Raw genomic sequence first — 16,372 nt, 5'->3', positions numbered from 1 at the left:
CATCACCAGCGTGTGAATGTGTGGATGACTGAATGTAATGTAAAGTGCTTTGGGGTCCATAGGGACCAAGTAAAACTCTACACGAATACAGGCCATTTACCAGTCCGATTCATGAGATCATGTTGTTTATTCTTAATTCTGACATCTGAATGCTGCAGCAAAATTGACGGTCATCAGACCAGGGAATACTTTTTCATAAATTTCAGAAAAATTCCACAGGCATCAGCAATCCAAATCTTCAAATGTAACCCTTGTTTCTGTACTGCAGGAAATAGTTGATAAGAGCACGAATCCATTCATTTCTTGAAAAGAATCTTTTTTTAAAAATTCTTGGAAATAAGTTAGCAGATTTACAGTAAACTATTTTCCTTTACTATTACATCACACTGAGAAGTGTCACTGATCCTCTGCAATGACAGTAATCATAGAAAACCAGGCTGCGCCGCCCTGCGTCTATAAAGATATCGTCTTTCACAATCAGACTACCTGCTTGCGGCACACATAAGTACCGTAAAAGAGTACACTTCTGGGCATAAGGCAGTAGTCCTTATACTGCGGGTGGGTGGCAGGTGACACAATAACACAATTGAATGTGTTCCCGGTAGAAATAGATACCAGAGTTATGATCATAGTTTCTGGAAAATCTCCACAATTAAACCACACAGCATATTTTACTTTCCACGGCTCACATATTTAGAGTTTTGTTGAGATAGACATTCATATTCCAATAAGAAAATGAACCCTATTTGCTTTATCCAGTCCACTCATGTTCCAAAATAGCACTATTCATCTTAAAATATAATAAATATCTAAACTGATTTATCTGTTTGTGTCTTTTGAGTCAATTTTCTCTTGAGCTAAAACAAATTTCAGTCTTATTTAATGATCCTATTTTTACAAAAGGATTGATTTGAGATGAAAGTGGAGAGACCCGGGAACTTGAAATGTGAGATTGTTAATCATTAACGGTTTATTTTTTGAGTCTCGCAGGTTTCTTGAGGACGTATCAAGTTTCACAAAATACACACCTGTGTGGACAAAGGAGGGCTTGCGTTGACTGGTGGGGAGGTAGTAGTGAAATAGCTTTGATGGTACATTGACCAGGCATGTGAGGGCGAGAGAGAGAGAGAGACAGAGAGAGAGAGGGAACATTCAAGTAAGCGGTCTACAGAGTGGAAGTTTGCATACCAGGTGTCACTTCCAACCAGGCTGCTCCCTGTTCTATAGATGCTTTACTGAGAACTTCACTGAGAAGAACTGACAGCGACAACCATCTCTCAAGTAAGGAAAAGCAATATATGTTTATCTGTGTTAATGTAATAAATTCTCTCTTTTTTTCTTTTTTCTTTTTTTTACAACTTTGCAATCGTGATGGCATCTAGGTAATGTCTACGTCATTATACGTGTTTGATTGTATTCATCCAGAAAAGGGAGAACTGAGGAAAGAACAGCATCCTGTATGAGTTACAGATATGGGGAACTTCACCAGCTCAGAGAAAACTTTCATAATTCTGTTTCCAAGTTTCGGCTTTACTAAACTCTGATAAGAGCATGCCTGATAAAGATGTCTTAGCTTTAAAGGGGATTCCCAGATTTAAAATTTCTGTAGTCCCACATATTTTAAAGTTCTCCATATGAATATTCTTTCACTGAAATTTTATGGAATGATAAGATCAATCTCTGATGTCATTGAAAAGAAACGGAATTAACGTGTATGCGTTGCGTCCATTCGTGATGGGCTAAAGTTGGACATAGTCAAATACAACATCATCAGCTGTTTTAACAGGAGATTTTTGGAGTTGTTTCTGCAAGCATATTTTTATTTTAATTTGTGCAAATTTGGCATTGTAATACTCGACGCCATTAATATGTTTTTAAACGACCTAATATGTGAAACAAAATCACTCTGCTTAAATTCTTCTGAGGTTTGCACAGAATTCAAATGTGCTGCTAAAATAATTGTCGCTCAAGAATGCTTTCGTAGAATAAGCGATACAAACGCTTGAAAATAGGAAGTTCTCTTATTTGGTTCATGTTCATCGTCATTACTTTTGAGTCTCAGCAGAAACACACATGTATTTACACATGTATCACACAAGTTAATATGTAACTTATTACCAAGATGTTCATGCCGTCCTTGAGCTTTGCACAACACAACAGGTGGCTTCCACAAAGAAGTTAATTAATTTTATCTGCATTAGACTGGATGTCACGTCACAGAACTGATAGGATCGTCAAAAAAAAAAAGAAGAAGAAGAAGCAGTCTTTTAATGGAATCAAACAAGGGCGTACAATAGCTTTATTAGATCCCTGGCTTTCTCTCGTCTTCTCTTTTATCGTGTGTGCAAACATTTTGTCAGCTATTGTTTAATCATGTCAGACTGTTGGAGCGGGTAAATATTGCGACTGCAGCATTCACGCAACTTACATTGTTTGCCTGTGAGAAATGTAATATAGCAAAGGGGATATAAATGATGCCTGATTTTCTTTGCAAACTGTGGTAAAAGTGGCAGTGTGTAATGCTGCTTGTGATGACAATTTTCCACAGGCTTCAATGGGTAAACTCACAAAAAGAATTCATGCATGTAATTCAGGGTGGAGGCTCTAAATGTCTTATTAATTCTACCCCAGCCTGAATTCCAACAAAGTAACAGCAGTTATTGGCTGAAAGAGACCTAAGCAAAAATGATTAGCTTCAAACTGATTCACTCCGGCAAGTCTACCTGTATAATGTAGAGGCACACCTGAAGTACTATCAGTCCCTCTATTTTCTTATATAGTGTATGCTGTGAGACAACTGATGATACCATATGAGAGTCCAAGTGATGAAAGGTTGTTTCTTTTAGTAGACCTGGTCAAACAGCACAGTCAGCTCCTGTTTATTTACAATGGTTCTTTCTCTTCAGATGACCTTATCAGTCTTCTCTCTCGAACACTCCCAATGAAGCTTTTTTTCTTGCTCTGCCGTCTATGCTCAGTGTCCCATGACATTCACAGTGGCTTCATTTTTAGAAACTCTGACTTAGTGACCAGGTCGGTCACTGAACGCACCTTTAAAAGATAATTTAGCTCTTCAAAATATTAAGAAGAGATATTCTGCGGCATGGCTGAAACAGACGGGGATGTTGGACCTTTAGTCACAATCTCAACAGTCACCACAGTTGTCACTACAACTGTGGTGTGCTTGTACATATAGTATTACAGTAATCTAAGTAATTAAAGTAATCATTAGACTGTCAAAAAAAAAACCAGATTGGAGACACACCTAAACCTCCGAGCGTACGCCGTGCCACTGGAAAATTCAAGTTTTACTGGTTTGTGTGTTACGTTTGTGTTTTTGCATCCATTTGTATACATGCAGATGGCTTGCCACATGAATGTGTGTTTGGGTAAAATTTGAAAGCCAAAGAATGACTGAAAGGGGGGGTAAAGAACATGACAGGAGAAAAATACAAAGAGAGCATGCTTTGTGTCGCAGAGGCTAAAGAAGTTTAGATATGGAGGACGGTGTGGGAGGAGGGACAGAAATGAGAAAAGCGCACAGGTAGAGAGAGAGACAGAAAGCAAGGGAAAGAGGAGGGTTAAAGTCTCAGGTTACCTGGACTTTAGTTTTGTTTTGTCAGTGGGAATCGATCGTTTAAAAGAAGCTCTCCGTGTTGATTTGAAAGGCTACGTATTATCAAGCTTCATTGCGGCCTTGGGGTTTTGAAGAGGGGCATCTGATTAAGTTACAGTAATACAGAAAGAAAACAGGAAGGAAGAAGGAAGACAGTGGGAGACTCAACTGAGCGGTAAGAGGAAGGGGACAAAGATAGCCAAGGGACAGCAAAGTTTCTGAGCAATCCCACCTCCTGAAAGGGAGGGCAGTGTTTACTCTGTACTCTGTGACAAGCTACATCAAGCCTTACCAAAAGAGACACCTTCACCATGTGGGTAAGTGCAACTGGAAGTACAATCAACATTATTTACATCGTGTAGGTATACAGTCAATGGCTTGCCTTTAAGAAGTGATTTGAATAATGACCTCTGGATATTACGTGGTAATAAACTTGATATTTAACGTAATATAAAGACACTGGATAGACCTTTTGCATTGATATTATTTACAACAGCAGCTATGTTGAAATGATAGCTCATACAAAACCAGAACAGATGTTGCGTAGTGACATATTTTGAGGACCTTATCAACGATCTGTAGCAGTAACACGCAGGAACATTTCACATTCATAATTTTGCCAATAGAATTTTTGATATTTGAATGTAGCGCAAGGCCGTATGAAGAATACAATACTTTTCATAATAACACAGCACGGAAAAGACAGCCATTAATGTTGGACTCACAAAACTGAGTAACACTTAACGCAAACATGGGTATACAAGAAGTGTGTACGTTTACTCATTTCAGGGTTCATAAAGAATTATTCCAGTCAAGTCTTTTTTTTATATAGAGAGAGATCTAGGTATTTGTTATATTAAAATTAGTAGCTTCACACTCATCCCAATCAACAAGCGATGCTCCACAATGGCTCTACAGGAAAGACCAACATGCATTGGCTATTGCATAGAAAACTATATATTATATCAGCCTTATTATGATTTTAAAAACATCAATAAACAATTAATGGTCTTGTGTTAAAAAGGAAAAAGGACAAAGTATCACACACGTTCCCAGAGGATTACTCTTGTGTGTGTGTGTGTTACTACAACAAAGCAGTAAGGGAAACATACTTGAGCTTACCGTATCAACGACTTTTTTCTGTTAAACTTGACCCAGTTATACTTTTTCCCTTGAAGGCTTTTTGGCAGCAGTCCACTGTATGAATCAGCTAGGCTTATTAAAACCGGTAGCTTACTGTAGGTGGCAATACAGAAGGAATCTCACCTTATTGTGATCGCAAGTTATACCCTTAGAAGGAGTATCCTTAACTCCAAACACAAAGCTGTTGGTTTTTGTTCTGGGTTTTTTTGTTTGTTTGTTTTAAATTCATGTATAAAGGACATTTATATTTACATACAGTATTTTGGTTAACAGCCAAATAAAACCAAGGACTTCTATTCATATCAAGTCATTGTTATCAATAGAAGCCCCTGGTTTTATAGGCTGTCATTTTTTTCCCCACTTGTACTTCACCACTGGCCTTTTGACGAGCAAACATTACCAACAGTGTTTTTGATCCAGTGCAGCACTCCCAGTGTTTTTCATAAACAGGTTAGTTGTTGCTCTGAATAACACGTGACTAACTAGTACTACCAGGCTGTTTTGAAATACTGCCCTGACTCATAAAATAGTTTATATTTGTCTTGGTACCAATGACAACATCTAAGTTTCCAAGTACACTGTCGTCATATCTCATGGCATGACAATGCATTTTTACAGGAAGGTCCACTCAAGGCAAATTTCTTTAGCCGGCTTCCTGGTTTCCCATGTCGTATGGCCTGCCCACTGTTTTGTTCATCCTGCTTTTATTACTTCCCGAAATAACTGTAATTTATACCACAAGACGATAACCTACTTTCTCCTACTGTACCTACCTATTTCCCCCCATAAACGTTACTTCCAGTTGGTTTCTGAAATGTCAGTAAGTGAAACAAAGAGGAAGGTGTCACATTCTTTTATACACTGTATTCAACTCTTGTACTTTAAGATGAAAGCTGAATGCTGAACATGAGCACATGAGCAAAACCAGCATAGAGCTACTGAGCTACTGTTCAGAAAAAAAAGAAAGAAAAAAAAACCCTGCCCAACAGCATTCTTCGCCCCTCTCTCTCCACAACTTGTATATTTCCACTGACAGACAGTGGCAGTTATGGGATCTGTTTTCAAAATTTAGCCTTCATACTTCTCTGTAGCTCTACCAAATTAAGTGACACTAGTGACACATGAATGTGCAAATAGAAGGGTGGATTACCTGATACTTCTGCATCAAAAATAAGCAGTAGTGAAAATGAAAGAAAATAACTCTTCTCAGTTTTAATCTTTGTCTTTTGTTTTTTGTTTTGGTTCTGGAAAGTCCTCACTGGTTAGTGACCTACATGTTGTGTTTTTGTACCAGACGATAGGAAGCATACGTGCTACGCTAAATGTATTTGTAATCTAGCGGTTGAAGAGCTTTGAGGACAAGACAAAGGTAGAACAGCAGGCAGATGAAAAATGCTCTTCGAGCTACCCCTCTGTAACAAAATATATCATATACTAAAATCTTCTAATAGGCCAGTCAGCAGCCACATTGATGTGACACTTGATCTACAGTATGATGCTACAGGCGAAACCCCATGACTAGCATAATGTGTGCCAAATGTTGGAAATGCAGTGAGACTAACAGTCATAATTGAGCATAGCAAAACACAGATAACCTTTGTTTGCGAAAGGCATAAAAGTGGTTGAGATTCAAAATGTTGACATATGTTGTTGAGATGCTGGGGATAAGCAAGTAAAGGTTTGCATTTGTCGAAGGGGAATAACATTACAGTAGCATTTTAGGAAGTTTAAGAGGGAAGTTGAAAATGTAGTTATTATTTCACACAGCACAGTACAGAAAAAGATTTCTCCAGTTTTGTTCAGTAAAATGTTTGTTTAATTCCTATTAAAGACTATAGAATTTTACATTTATATTAAGAACACAACTTGTGATTTTAATTGCAAAGGTGACTGGACTTGAGGAACAGTAATGGCAGTCAAGCATGAGAAATCACTCTAACAGATACTCCGAGCCGAAGCCATGGGAATTTTTCTGTGTTGTACACTTTCACCACGGTATTTTGCTCGCTGCCGTGTGAAATTTATGAACACTCTACATGCTTGACTGAGCAGTTTAAACCGGTATGACAGAAACACCATACTTTTTAAATAGATTTTTTTCCCAGTCCCTTTATTGTACAAGAAATAAAGAAGGTAATAGGTTTATCAAGTGTTTTTTGAACCTAAACAAAGCTTTTTACCAGTATATACAGTGGTGTGAAAAAGTGCTTGCCCCCTTCTAGGTTAAATTTTGTTTTTTGCTTCTTCTTTTTTTGCATATTTGTCGCACTTATATGTTTCATATCATCAAACAACTTTAAAGATTAGACAAAGGAAACCTGACTAAATACAAAATTTATGTTTTAAATGATGATGTCTTTGATTAAGGGAGAAATGTTATCAAAACCTACCTGGTCCTGTGTGAAAAAAGTAATTTTCTCTCTTCTTAAATGATGAATTAACTACATTTCATGGAAATCTGAGTTCAGTTCCATTGTGCACACCCAGGCCTGATTACTGCAGACCTGTTGAATCAAGAACTTGCTTAAAAAGAACCTTTCCAACAAAGTAAAGCGGGCTATCATGCAACAATCTAAGTTACTGTCATCTACAATATCAGTCTGGAAAGGATTATAAAGCCATTTCTAAGGCTTTGGGACTCCAGTGAATAATAATAATAATAATGGATTGGATTTATATAGCGCTTTTCAAGGCACCCAAAGCGCTTTACAATGTCACTATTCATTCACTCTCACACTCACACACTGGTGGAGGCAAGCTACAGTTGTAGTCACAGCTGCCCTGGGGCAGACTGACAGCCATCGGCCCCTCTGGCCAACACCAGTAGGCAGTAGGGTAAAGTGTCTTGCCCAAGGACACAACGACCAGGACAGAAATCTTGGGGATCGAACCGCCGACCTTACGGTTACAGATGCGCTTCCCAACTCCCTGAGCCACGGTCGCTGTGAACCACAGTGTGAGCCATTATACACAAACTGAGAAAACGTGGAACAGTAGCGAAGCTTCTCAGTAGTGAACGGCCGACCAAAATTGCAAAAAAAGCATATATGACTCATCCAGGAGGTCACAAAAGACCACCAGTACAACTTTAAGAACCACAGGAACATGAATTTTTCTGGTCTATCAAGACATGGAGGAGAATGTGCAGCCATTTGTTTATGTTGAACCCAAGTGTGCTCTGCAGCAGGACAATGATCCAAAACACACCAGCAAGTACACCTCTGAATGGCTTAATAAAAACAACATGAAGACTTTGGAGTGGCCTAGTCCCGTTGTGGTATGACCTTAAAAAGGTGGTTCATGCTCAAAAACTCTCCAATGTGGCTGAATTATAACAATTCTGCAAAGATGAGAGGGCCAAAATTCCTACACATCTCTGTAAAACACTCATTGCCAGCTATCATAAATGCTTGATTGCAGTTTTTTTCTGCTAAGGGTGGCCCGACCAGTTCTGAGGTTTAGGGGGCAATCACCTTTTTACACAGGGCCATGAAGGTAATTTTTTTTCCCCTAAGTAATAAACACTTTCATTTAGAAACTGCATTTTTGTGTTTACTTGAGTTATTTTTGCCTAATATATTTGAATTTGTTTGATGATCTGAAACATTTAAGTTTCAAAAACAGGAACTCAGGGAGAGACAAACACCCCTGTTACTCTCAGATTATGAACTATAGCCCTGATAAAACCTGTAAATGTCAAACAACATGTCACAGTTCTCCTCTTTTTCTTCTTTTTTGACTGTTCATATACCTCCATCTCATCCTGATGCAATCATCCTCCTCTGCAATGTTGGCAAATCATTCTTCACTACTTTATTCCACTGTGGTATTAATTGTCCTCTTGTCTGGCTGTTGATTTAACAGTTAGTAAATTATTACTTGAATCTGAAATCTGTAGGTCCTGATTCTTCAAATAATTTGTTACCTGAGTTTCTTCACAGATTAGTTGTTCTTGTTGTTTTCTAAAAGTAGCTTGTCTTGTCAACAACAGCTAATGAGGGCCAGTGAGGCAGGAAAGGGACTGGTTAGATGTAATGAATATGCACATAATAGCTTAATGGTATGAATGTGAGAGACACCTCAGAGCTGAAGAAATGACTGAGTGAATGAGAGAATAAAATAAGCTACTCTGACTTATAATTGAACAAGAGACACGTATCCCTTTCGAGCACACGCATTCTGTAGACAAAGATATATACATGAAAACTTGATGATTTAAAAGTTTTGTTTTTTGTTTTTTTTCTGTTGTTATTTCAATTATATTTGCATGTTCGAAATAAAATTATATCAATCAATCTTGGTAGTGACTGACTTTCTGGTGCAGTACAGGCAACGAATGAGTGAAAGAAGAAAAGTGTGTATATTAACTCGCCTGCAAGTTGAGTAATAGCTTTGGAGCATCTGTTTTTAACCACAAGCTCTGTAAAACTCTTCAAGCTCAGCACCAAATACCTTTTTAATGTCTTTTTAATGTGAATGTAACCATTCGCTGGCTAAACCCCAAATCTCTCCCATGACACATTTGATAATTAGCACATGTAGCACTCACTCTACTTTTTGGAGGTACACTGATTGTCAGTGTTGCCTGATTGTTTGCTGTTTGTATGATGTAAAATCAGAAGCCAACTTCTAACTACCCCATAGAGCTCATTTGGAACCAGCCTCATTAGTTACATTAGTTATCATTACTGACCATCAGAATCAGCTTGATATAGCAAATATGTGTACATATACAAGAAACTGGTTATTTCTTTGCTCTCCGTGTACACAACAGACAATACTGAAAACATGGCATCAACATGACATAGACAACACATAACAACATGTATCGCATATTTATGGTGCAATGGTGCAGAGTGGATAAGGAATGGATAACCGGTTACTATATATACAGTAACTATGCCAATAATATTACCAAAAGTCATCTTTGAACAACTGTTATGTATGAGCTAAAGAACATCTTGCTATGCTGCGGCTAATGTAAGCTAGCCAGCCACTTTGTGTGCTGTTAAGCAAAAAGGTAAGCAGGAAAAAAGGATTATTCAAACAACTTATGTCAGAGTCAAAGACCATCTGCTCCTATTACCCCTTTGGTGTTACCGATCTCCACTAAAGAGACCAAAGTAAAATGAGCTTACTGAAAAAACATTCACGTTTCTAACTGAAGTCTGTGTAAGGTAAAAATTTTTAAAAAGACACTGCAGAGCTTTTTTCAAGCACAATTCAACCTTATGAAAAATCACAAAATCAAGGTGTCATCAGTCATCAGTAAGTGTACTGATTTGAAATCATGGATCTGCTGCTGTCTTAAGTCTTCTGTAGTTAGGTCATTTAGACACATTTCCTAATCTGAAAGCCAAAGTATGAAAATGAAACAAAAAGAATATAGGCATTACTCGTGACTGAAATCTCGTGACTGAAATAGACTGTATGCACTTACACAAGCTGTTTGACTTGCATAATATGGGCCTTTAACCTGATTCATTTTATGTGAAGGACACTCACCCTGATGTATCAGTTTATACTGTTTCCACAGTATCAGCTTCAGTTAAACAGAAATTTCACGTACAGCCGGTCACAATACTCCTCACTACATGGGACACTTTGTACTGTTGGTGTATTTTGTGCTTGGGCGATTATTCCAAAAAGACACAGTTTTAATGTGAACAACACATTCTCTGCCATGTTTCCATAACTGGTCTTTTTCTGTGATCCTCCACTAGACATAGATTGTATTTTATGCACTGATCTACAAATGCAGACCCATAAAAGACAGATCCACCGGTTTACTGTTAATACTTAGAGAATTGAAGAAATGGTAAAACCATGAGTATTGGTTACTGGCAGAAGGGCTAAGCGAGCTGAAATGGCAGCACTTGAAAAAGCTGTGAAAACAGGTGGGGCAGGCCTACTGTAGTTGGCTGGGTGAGGGCTGAAAGAGGAAATGGGTTAGAGGTTGAATGGCTTTAGCACTGTTGATTAATTGAAACATACTGACAACATGGCAGATCGTCCTGAATTACAGGAATGATGTTAATCAAAACAAAAAAAAAAACAACCCTAGCTAAAGCAACAAAAGGTAATCAAAGCTAATTGGTCCGGTGGCCTAACGACCACTGATACCATCATGTTAGCAGACTGAACAATGTAACAGAGAGGAGATGAAGGCCTACCTTTTATTCACAGCTGTCTAGATGGGCAGATGAAGGGCAGCTGTGATCAGTCAAAAGCAGACTAGGAAATTGGGTCTAGTGTTTCACACACAAACATCCCAACTCAGACGAAGACAAGACACAATGGAGAAGAGAAAGGCACTGCAGGAAACTTAAGTTTAAGAGAGCTATTTTTACACATATTTAAACACTTATCTGGAACTAAACACAAAAAAGCTCTGCTGAAAGAGTTTGTGCAAGCTCAGCTACTTACACTGACATTTGCATGGTTGCATGGTAAATAAAGCATGTACATGCTTGGGGAGTTGAAGGAGGTATAACCTAGAGACACAGGCACCTGATGTGATTACACCCCAGTCCTCACCTTTGCTTTTGTCTCTTCTGTCCTCAGACAGCTGCTCAGCTCCCTGAGGAAACCTCAAGGCCATTAAATCCTACAAACCCAGGTAAGCTATAAGTTTGTGTTGGTTTGAGATCAATATATGTATTTTTGCTGCGCTGGAATAATGTTTTTATGCATAGTATGATAAGTACTTGGAAACAGCCAGGCCAGGCAGTAATTAGAATTTGCATGTGCACACTTCTTTTTTTCCATCTTGACAAATTTCTCTACCCTTTTTGGTCTCTGTTCTGCGGTTTCTATTCTGCTATCGCAGTTTCCTGTTGATTGCGTCCTTACGTTTCTCTTTACATTCTGTTATCTCACTTCTAATTATTCTTCTTTCTGCAGTTCCTCGGCCAGGACGCCACAGAAGGCCCATGACGGCTCCAAACACCCCGAAACAGAAGAAAGAGAAGAGAGCGAAGATCAACAAAGTGTTGATCACTACACTGACAGTTCTGTTGATACTGGGCATACTGGCCATTGCAGCATACTTCAGTGAGTTACAATTCCTAAAAAATATACTTCCTCAAAACACACTTTACACACTGCAATATGTAAAACTGGCCACACCCTTGTGATCCTGTCCCTCTCTTTTCTTTTCAGTTAAAAACTTGATTGAAAGCAAATACTTTTTTTGCACACGGTCGGTGAAATTCATCCCGTTAGACAAAACCTGCGATGGGCACATTGACTGTGTAGGAGCAGAAGATGAAATTACCTGCATGACGACCTTTAAAGTAAACACTACGTTTCCAGGTAGAGTGCACTCCCCACTCTTTCTTTGTCATCATAAATAAACGAAAAACTGAAAAATGCCTCCTCATTCCTCTCTCCAGTGCGACTCCAGTCGAATGATCAGGTCTTGCAAGTTTACAGTCCAGGCTCAGGTTGGCGGATTGTTTGTTCGGACGACTGGACCCAAGCGCACACACAGACGGCATGTACACAACTGGGATACACAATGTGAGTTTACAATCACAAGGTGTTGAAATTTGAGGAATACCTTGCAAATTTAACATCCGTGTTATGTGATCTGAAATCAAGCATAAAATTCCCCCCCCCTCTGATTCCACAGGAAACCTACTAGCAAAAACATCTTAGTAAGCTCCTTAATGTCACCAATGAAAACTGGACCATTTACAGCTGTCAGGCCAGGGACCTCAAACACACCCATACAACAAGCCACTGCTGACCGGTAAGGAAGATGTCATCATATGGGAGCCAAATCATGACTTCATGTTTTGCCATTGCAACATAAACTACACAAAATAGAAATGCTAATAAGGGAACTTTCTGTGTGTCACTTTCTGCTAAATGTATTCTTACAAAGAAGCACCGGCTCTTTGCGAGTTGCTTCTGCATTTAGCTAAAAACAGGATGTCAATATACACTTTCCATGCTTGGTATCCCTGTTTGTTAGGAAAATCTTTTTCTCTCCTTTTCTTTTTTAGATTTCACTTTTTTTCCCCCTTTTCATATGCAACCCCTTCAAATGAGTCTTTAGTTTCTATTCCTGAAAGACAAAAAGTCCCACAGTTTTTGTTCCTTCTATCTCATCCTTTACGAAAGTGAACAAAACAAAGATTTTACTTTGTATAAAACCCCAGCAGAAATGCAAACAAAATTCTGCATGAGGGTGAAGACAAGTTAGCAATTGGATGTGCGTTTTCTGTATTTGACTAATTGTGAGGCTGTTTTGTGATCATCTGAATAATGTCTGACATCTGACCAACTCCTCTTACATCTCTTCAACAGTAGTGTATGCCAGTCTGGATCTGTGGTATCTTTATCCTGTTCAGGTGAGTTTTATTTTTACAAAGGCAGCACCTGTCACTAATATTGTTTACAACACCTAACAAGGCAGAGTGAAGTTCTTGGCTTTGTAAGTGGAAGACTACTTGTTGTGTGGAGAGTTTCACACTAACAGGCCCATACATGTCTCCAGGAAACAGCAGAACTATTTCCTAGCAACATATAACAAAGTAGCAAATAAACAGACATAATATAAAATGCAGTTTGAAATGAACCACGGGTCCTTGCAAATAACAATATTATATCTTATCAGACTGTGGAAATGTGGGCGCTGATGATCGCATCGTTGGGGGCACTGATACATCCATTGACCGCTGGCCATGGCAGGTCAGCCTGCAGCGGTCTGGCCAACATACATGTGGAGGCTCACTGGTGTCACCGCGCTGGGTAGTCACTGCTGCCCACTGCTTCACTGGGTCAGTATAGTTACCATACTATATCATTTCCACTAAATTTGCTTTGTCTTATTCATGACCCTCATGATCCCGTTTCCTTCTTGCTCTCTCTCTCTCTCTCTCTTTTTTCCTTCTTCTTTTTTTTTTTTTTTGCAGAAGCAATAAGGAGTTGAGGCAATGGGCAGTGGTGTCAGGCCAGACACGCATAATCACACTGGGAGGCTCCTCTGTGGACAGAGTTATAGTGAATGCAGACTACAATGCAAAAACAAATGACTATGACATAGCACTGATAAGACTCACTAGGCCGATCACAGTGTCAGGTTAGTTTCAATTGTATTCGGTATGTTTGTATTCAGTAGGCTCAACCACCTCTCTGTTGCCCTCTAGTGGCTATACATCACTACGTAGTAACTTATATTCAGTCTGTGTAATTAGCTTATATCTTTATATGTATTTTCAAACTCTCAAAGTTACATAAAACAAATAACAATTTCCACTTTATTAAATGTTTTTCTTCCAGATGTCAGGAGACCAGTTTGTCTGCCTCCTAAAGACTATAGCATTACAGCTGGAACCTACATGACTGTGACAGGGTGGGGATACCAACGAGAAAATGGTGAGAAATCCTACATGTAACCTATTCTTTATCACCTAATAATGCAAACAGAAAGGATACTTTTGCCTGTCTATGAGGTTGCAAACATTGTGTGCTTGTGTTCTGCCTTCAGGTGCAGTTGCTGACATACTGCAGGAGGCCAATATCCCTCTGATAGCTCAGTCAGAATGTTCCAGCCCCACAGTCTATGGTAGCTCCATAACAAATAGGATGCTCTGTGCTGGCTTCCCAGAAGGGAAGGTTGATGCCTGCCAGGTAACAGGCCTCCAATTTATTTTCTAATTTACATTAGATTTTGTATTCTGGGTATTATAGTTATTTTTGGTGAACAAACTTCATTTTTAAAATGTATTTTAAATGTCAGGGGGACAGTGGAGGCCCTTTGGTGCATATCAGTGACTCCAGTTGGAATCTGGTAGGCGTGGTGAGCTGGGGTGTTGGCTGTGCCCGGAAGGGAAAGCCAGGTGTTTACACCAACGTGGAAGTGATGCTCAACTGGATCCAAACAGTCATTGAGGTACTGCATATGGATTAATAATAGCACCATGAATGTTGAAACAAAGTCACATCACATGTTTGTCACTTAACTGGCTAAGAATTTGCCTCAAAAATATTAAAAACATAATATTGTAATTTAATATATACAATCCTCAAGATGATTTCTATTTCATCTCTACAGAAAAACCCATGATGTCATCCACTGTGATAAACAACCACCATGTGAATCCAGTGCGGTCTACCTCTGGTAGAGTGTAAAACTTAAACAAACCTGGTTTTGTTTTGGTTTTTTGAGGGTTTTTTTCCATTTTGGTTGCCAAAAGGTGAGAGAAGGTTGCAGAGAGAGGGGAAGTTGAAGATCTCAACAGCAAAATGGAAACAGAAACACAGCCATATGCATAAACAAAGTGTGCACGCGCACACGCACACACTTCAACACACACGTCAGGTGCTGCTTGTGCCATTTCATATTCGTTATCTCAGGGGACAATTGTATTTATGCCTGTAGCTGTGTGAACTAGTATGTTTGGGATCTTTATAGCAGAGTCTCATACATGTTTTTGTTTTTAAAGCATTTTTTGTGTTTGTATGCGTCTTTGTCAGACCCAAGTAATTGACTTGTGTTGTTGTTTTGTTTTTCTTAGATAAGAACCATCAAAGTTTATTTTATTTATATTGTCACTAATTGCTGCAAACACTGTCCTGTGAAGTTTTTTTTTTTTTTTGTTTTTTTTTGTTTTTTTTGGAGTTTGTCCTGCAAGCCTCAGATATAATGTACTTGATTACTGTGTGCCTTGACTTTTGGTTAGGAATGTGTGGTTAGGGTTAATATGTCCAACTGCTGCAGAGAAAGGTAACATACCTTATTATCAGGTATCGGTAATATTTTAAAAGTGACAAAAGGTCTGAGTTTAATGCATTTATTGTGCTATTTTAGATGATCACCCTATTAAAGGGCAAAGGCACTTTCTTTTTCTTTTTTTTGCAGGACTGCAGATGTGATACTTCTGACCTCAAGATGATTTAGCACTTTAAGTGGAAAGTGAGAATTAAAGGACCTCACTTTATGCGCAGCTCCTATTTTCACTATAGCCAGAATATTCCAACTAGTGTTCATCAAGTTATTTCCTTCACTGCAAGGGAATTTCTCCCAAAAGTACTGCAGAATTTGTTTTTGTCAAATTTATTGCAGTTGGTTAATTTTTGCACTCAACCAAAACTCATTCAAACAGGAAATCAACCTGAATTTGTTTTAACACTGTTTCTTTACTAAAAAAAAAAGTACTTTATATCATATTTTAAATAGAGTTGGACATGAGTATGAGTGCCATGGGGATTATTATTTGTGAATATTTTCCATTTTATTCTTGTTGTTGTTGTTGTTTAATATATGAGTTGTTTGCAAAGACAATAAAAACAATGTTAACTTGGTAACTGGGACAATTGTTCTATTCTTAATTGTGTGTTGTTAAATGTTTCAGTGTCATCCCAGCCTCAAAGAAACACCCACAGACCTTAAATTAAAGTGAAGAATTAATTAATTTTTTTTTTTATCATTATTTACATTATGAACAAAAGATTATGAAATATTAGATCAAACTTTTAATTCAAACTTTTTGCACAATCAGATGATAGCCCACCTTGCCAGGAGAAACAATCATTTGTTCAGCATGATTGAAGACTAAAGAAATGCTGCCCCCTTATGGTCAACAAAGTACAGGGACTTTACTC

At 38.4% G+C, this 16,372-nt stretch overlaps 1 protein-coding gene across 2 annotated transcripts; it reads left to right on the top strand.

Moving 5' to 3' along the window:
• The first annotated feature begins 1,185 nt into the window (after positions 1-1,185).
• On the top strand, positions 1,186-15,950 carry tmprss4a (transmembrane serine protease 4a). Of its 2 annotated transcripts, none has more exons than XM_006795413.3 (13): positions 1,186-1,281; positions 11,324-11,378; positions 11,663-11,812; positions 11,921-12,073; positions 12,154-12,280; positions 12,393-12,512; positions 13,073-13,116; positions 13,383-13,545; positions 13,681-13,847; positions 14,048-14,143; positions 14,256-14,398; positions 14,508-14,660; positions 14,823-15,949. In XM_006795413.3, the coding sequence occupies exons 3-13, from the start codon at positions 11,692-11,694 to the stop codon at positions 14,832-14,834; spliced, it is 1,299 nt and encodes a 432-aa protein (XP_006795476.2). In that variant the 5' UTR covers positions 1,186-1,281; positions 11,324-11,378; positions 11,663-11,691; the 3' UTR covers positions 14,835-15,949. The 2 variants fall into 2 exon arrangements, with proteins under 2 accessions (XP_006795476.2, XP_035765693.2); XM_035909800.2 differs by lacking the exon at positions 1,186-1,281 and adding an exon at positions 3,548-3,933 and having other exon boundaries at positions 14,823-15,950.
• Positions 15,951-16,372: the final 422 nt, after the last annotated feature.

Source organism: Neolamprologus brichardi, chromosome 14, assembly GCF_056152115.1.
Source record: "Neolamprologus brichardi isolate AB-2024 chromosome 14, ASM5615211v1, whole genome shotgun sequence".
Taxonomy (NCBI): Eukaryota; Metazoa; Chordata; class Actinopteri; order Cichliformes; family Cichlidae; genus Neolamprologus; species Neolamprologus brichardi.
The sequence above is the reverse complement of the archived record's forward strand: the minus strand, read 5'-3'. Positions and strand labels throughout refer to the sequence as shown.

Coding starts and splice junctions, on each gene's coding strand:
- tmprss4a (XM_035909800.2), top strand. Junction 11,813..11,920: donor GGCCATTGCAGCATACTTCA/GTGAGTTACAAT, acceptor TTTTCTTTTCAG/TTAAAAACTTGATTGAAAGC. Junction 13,546..13,680: donor GCTGCCCACTGCTTCACTGG/GTCAGTATAGTT, acceptor TTTTTTTTGCAG/AAGCAATAAGGAGTTGAGGC.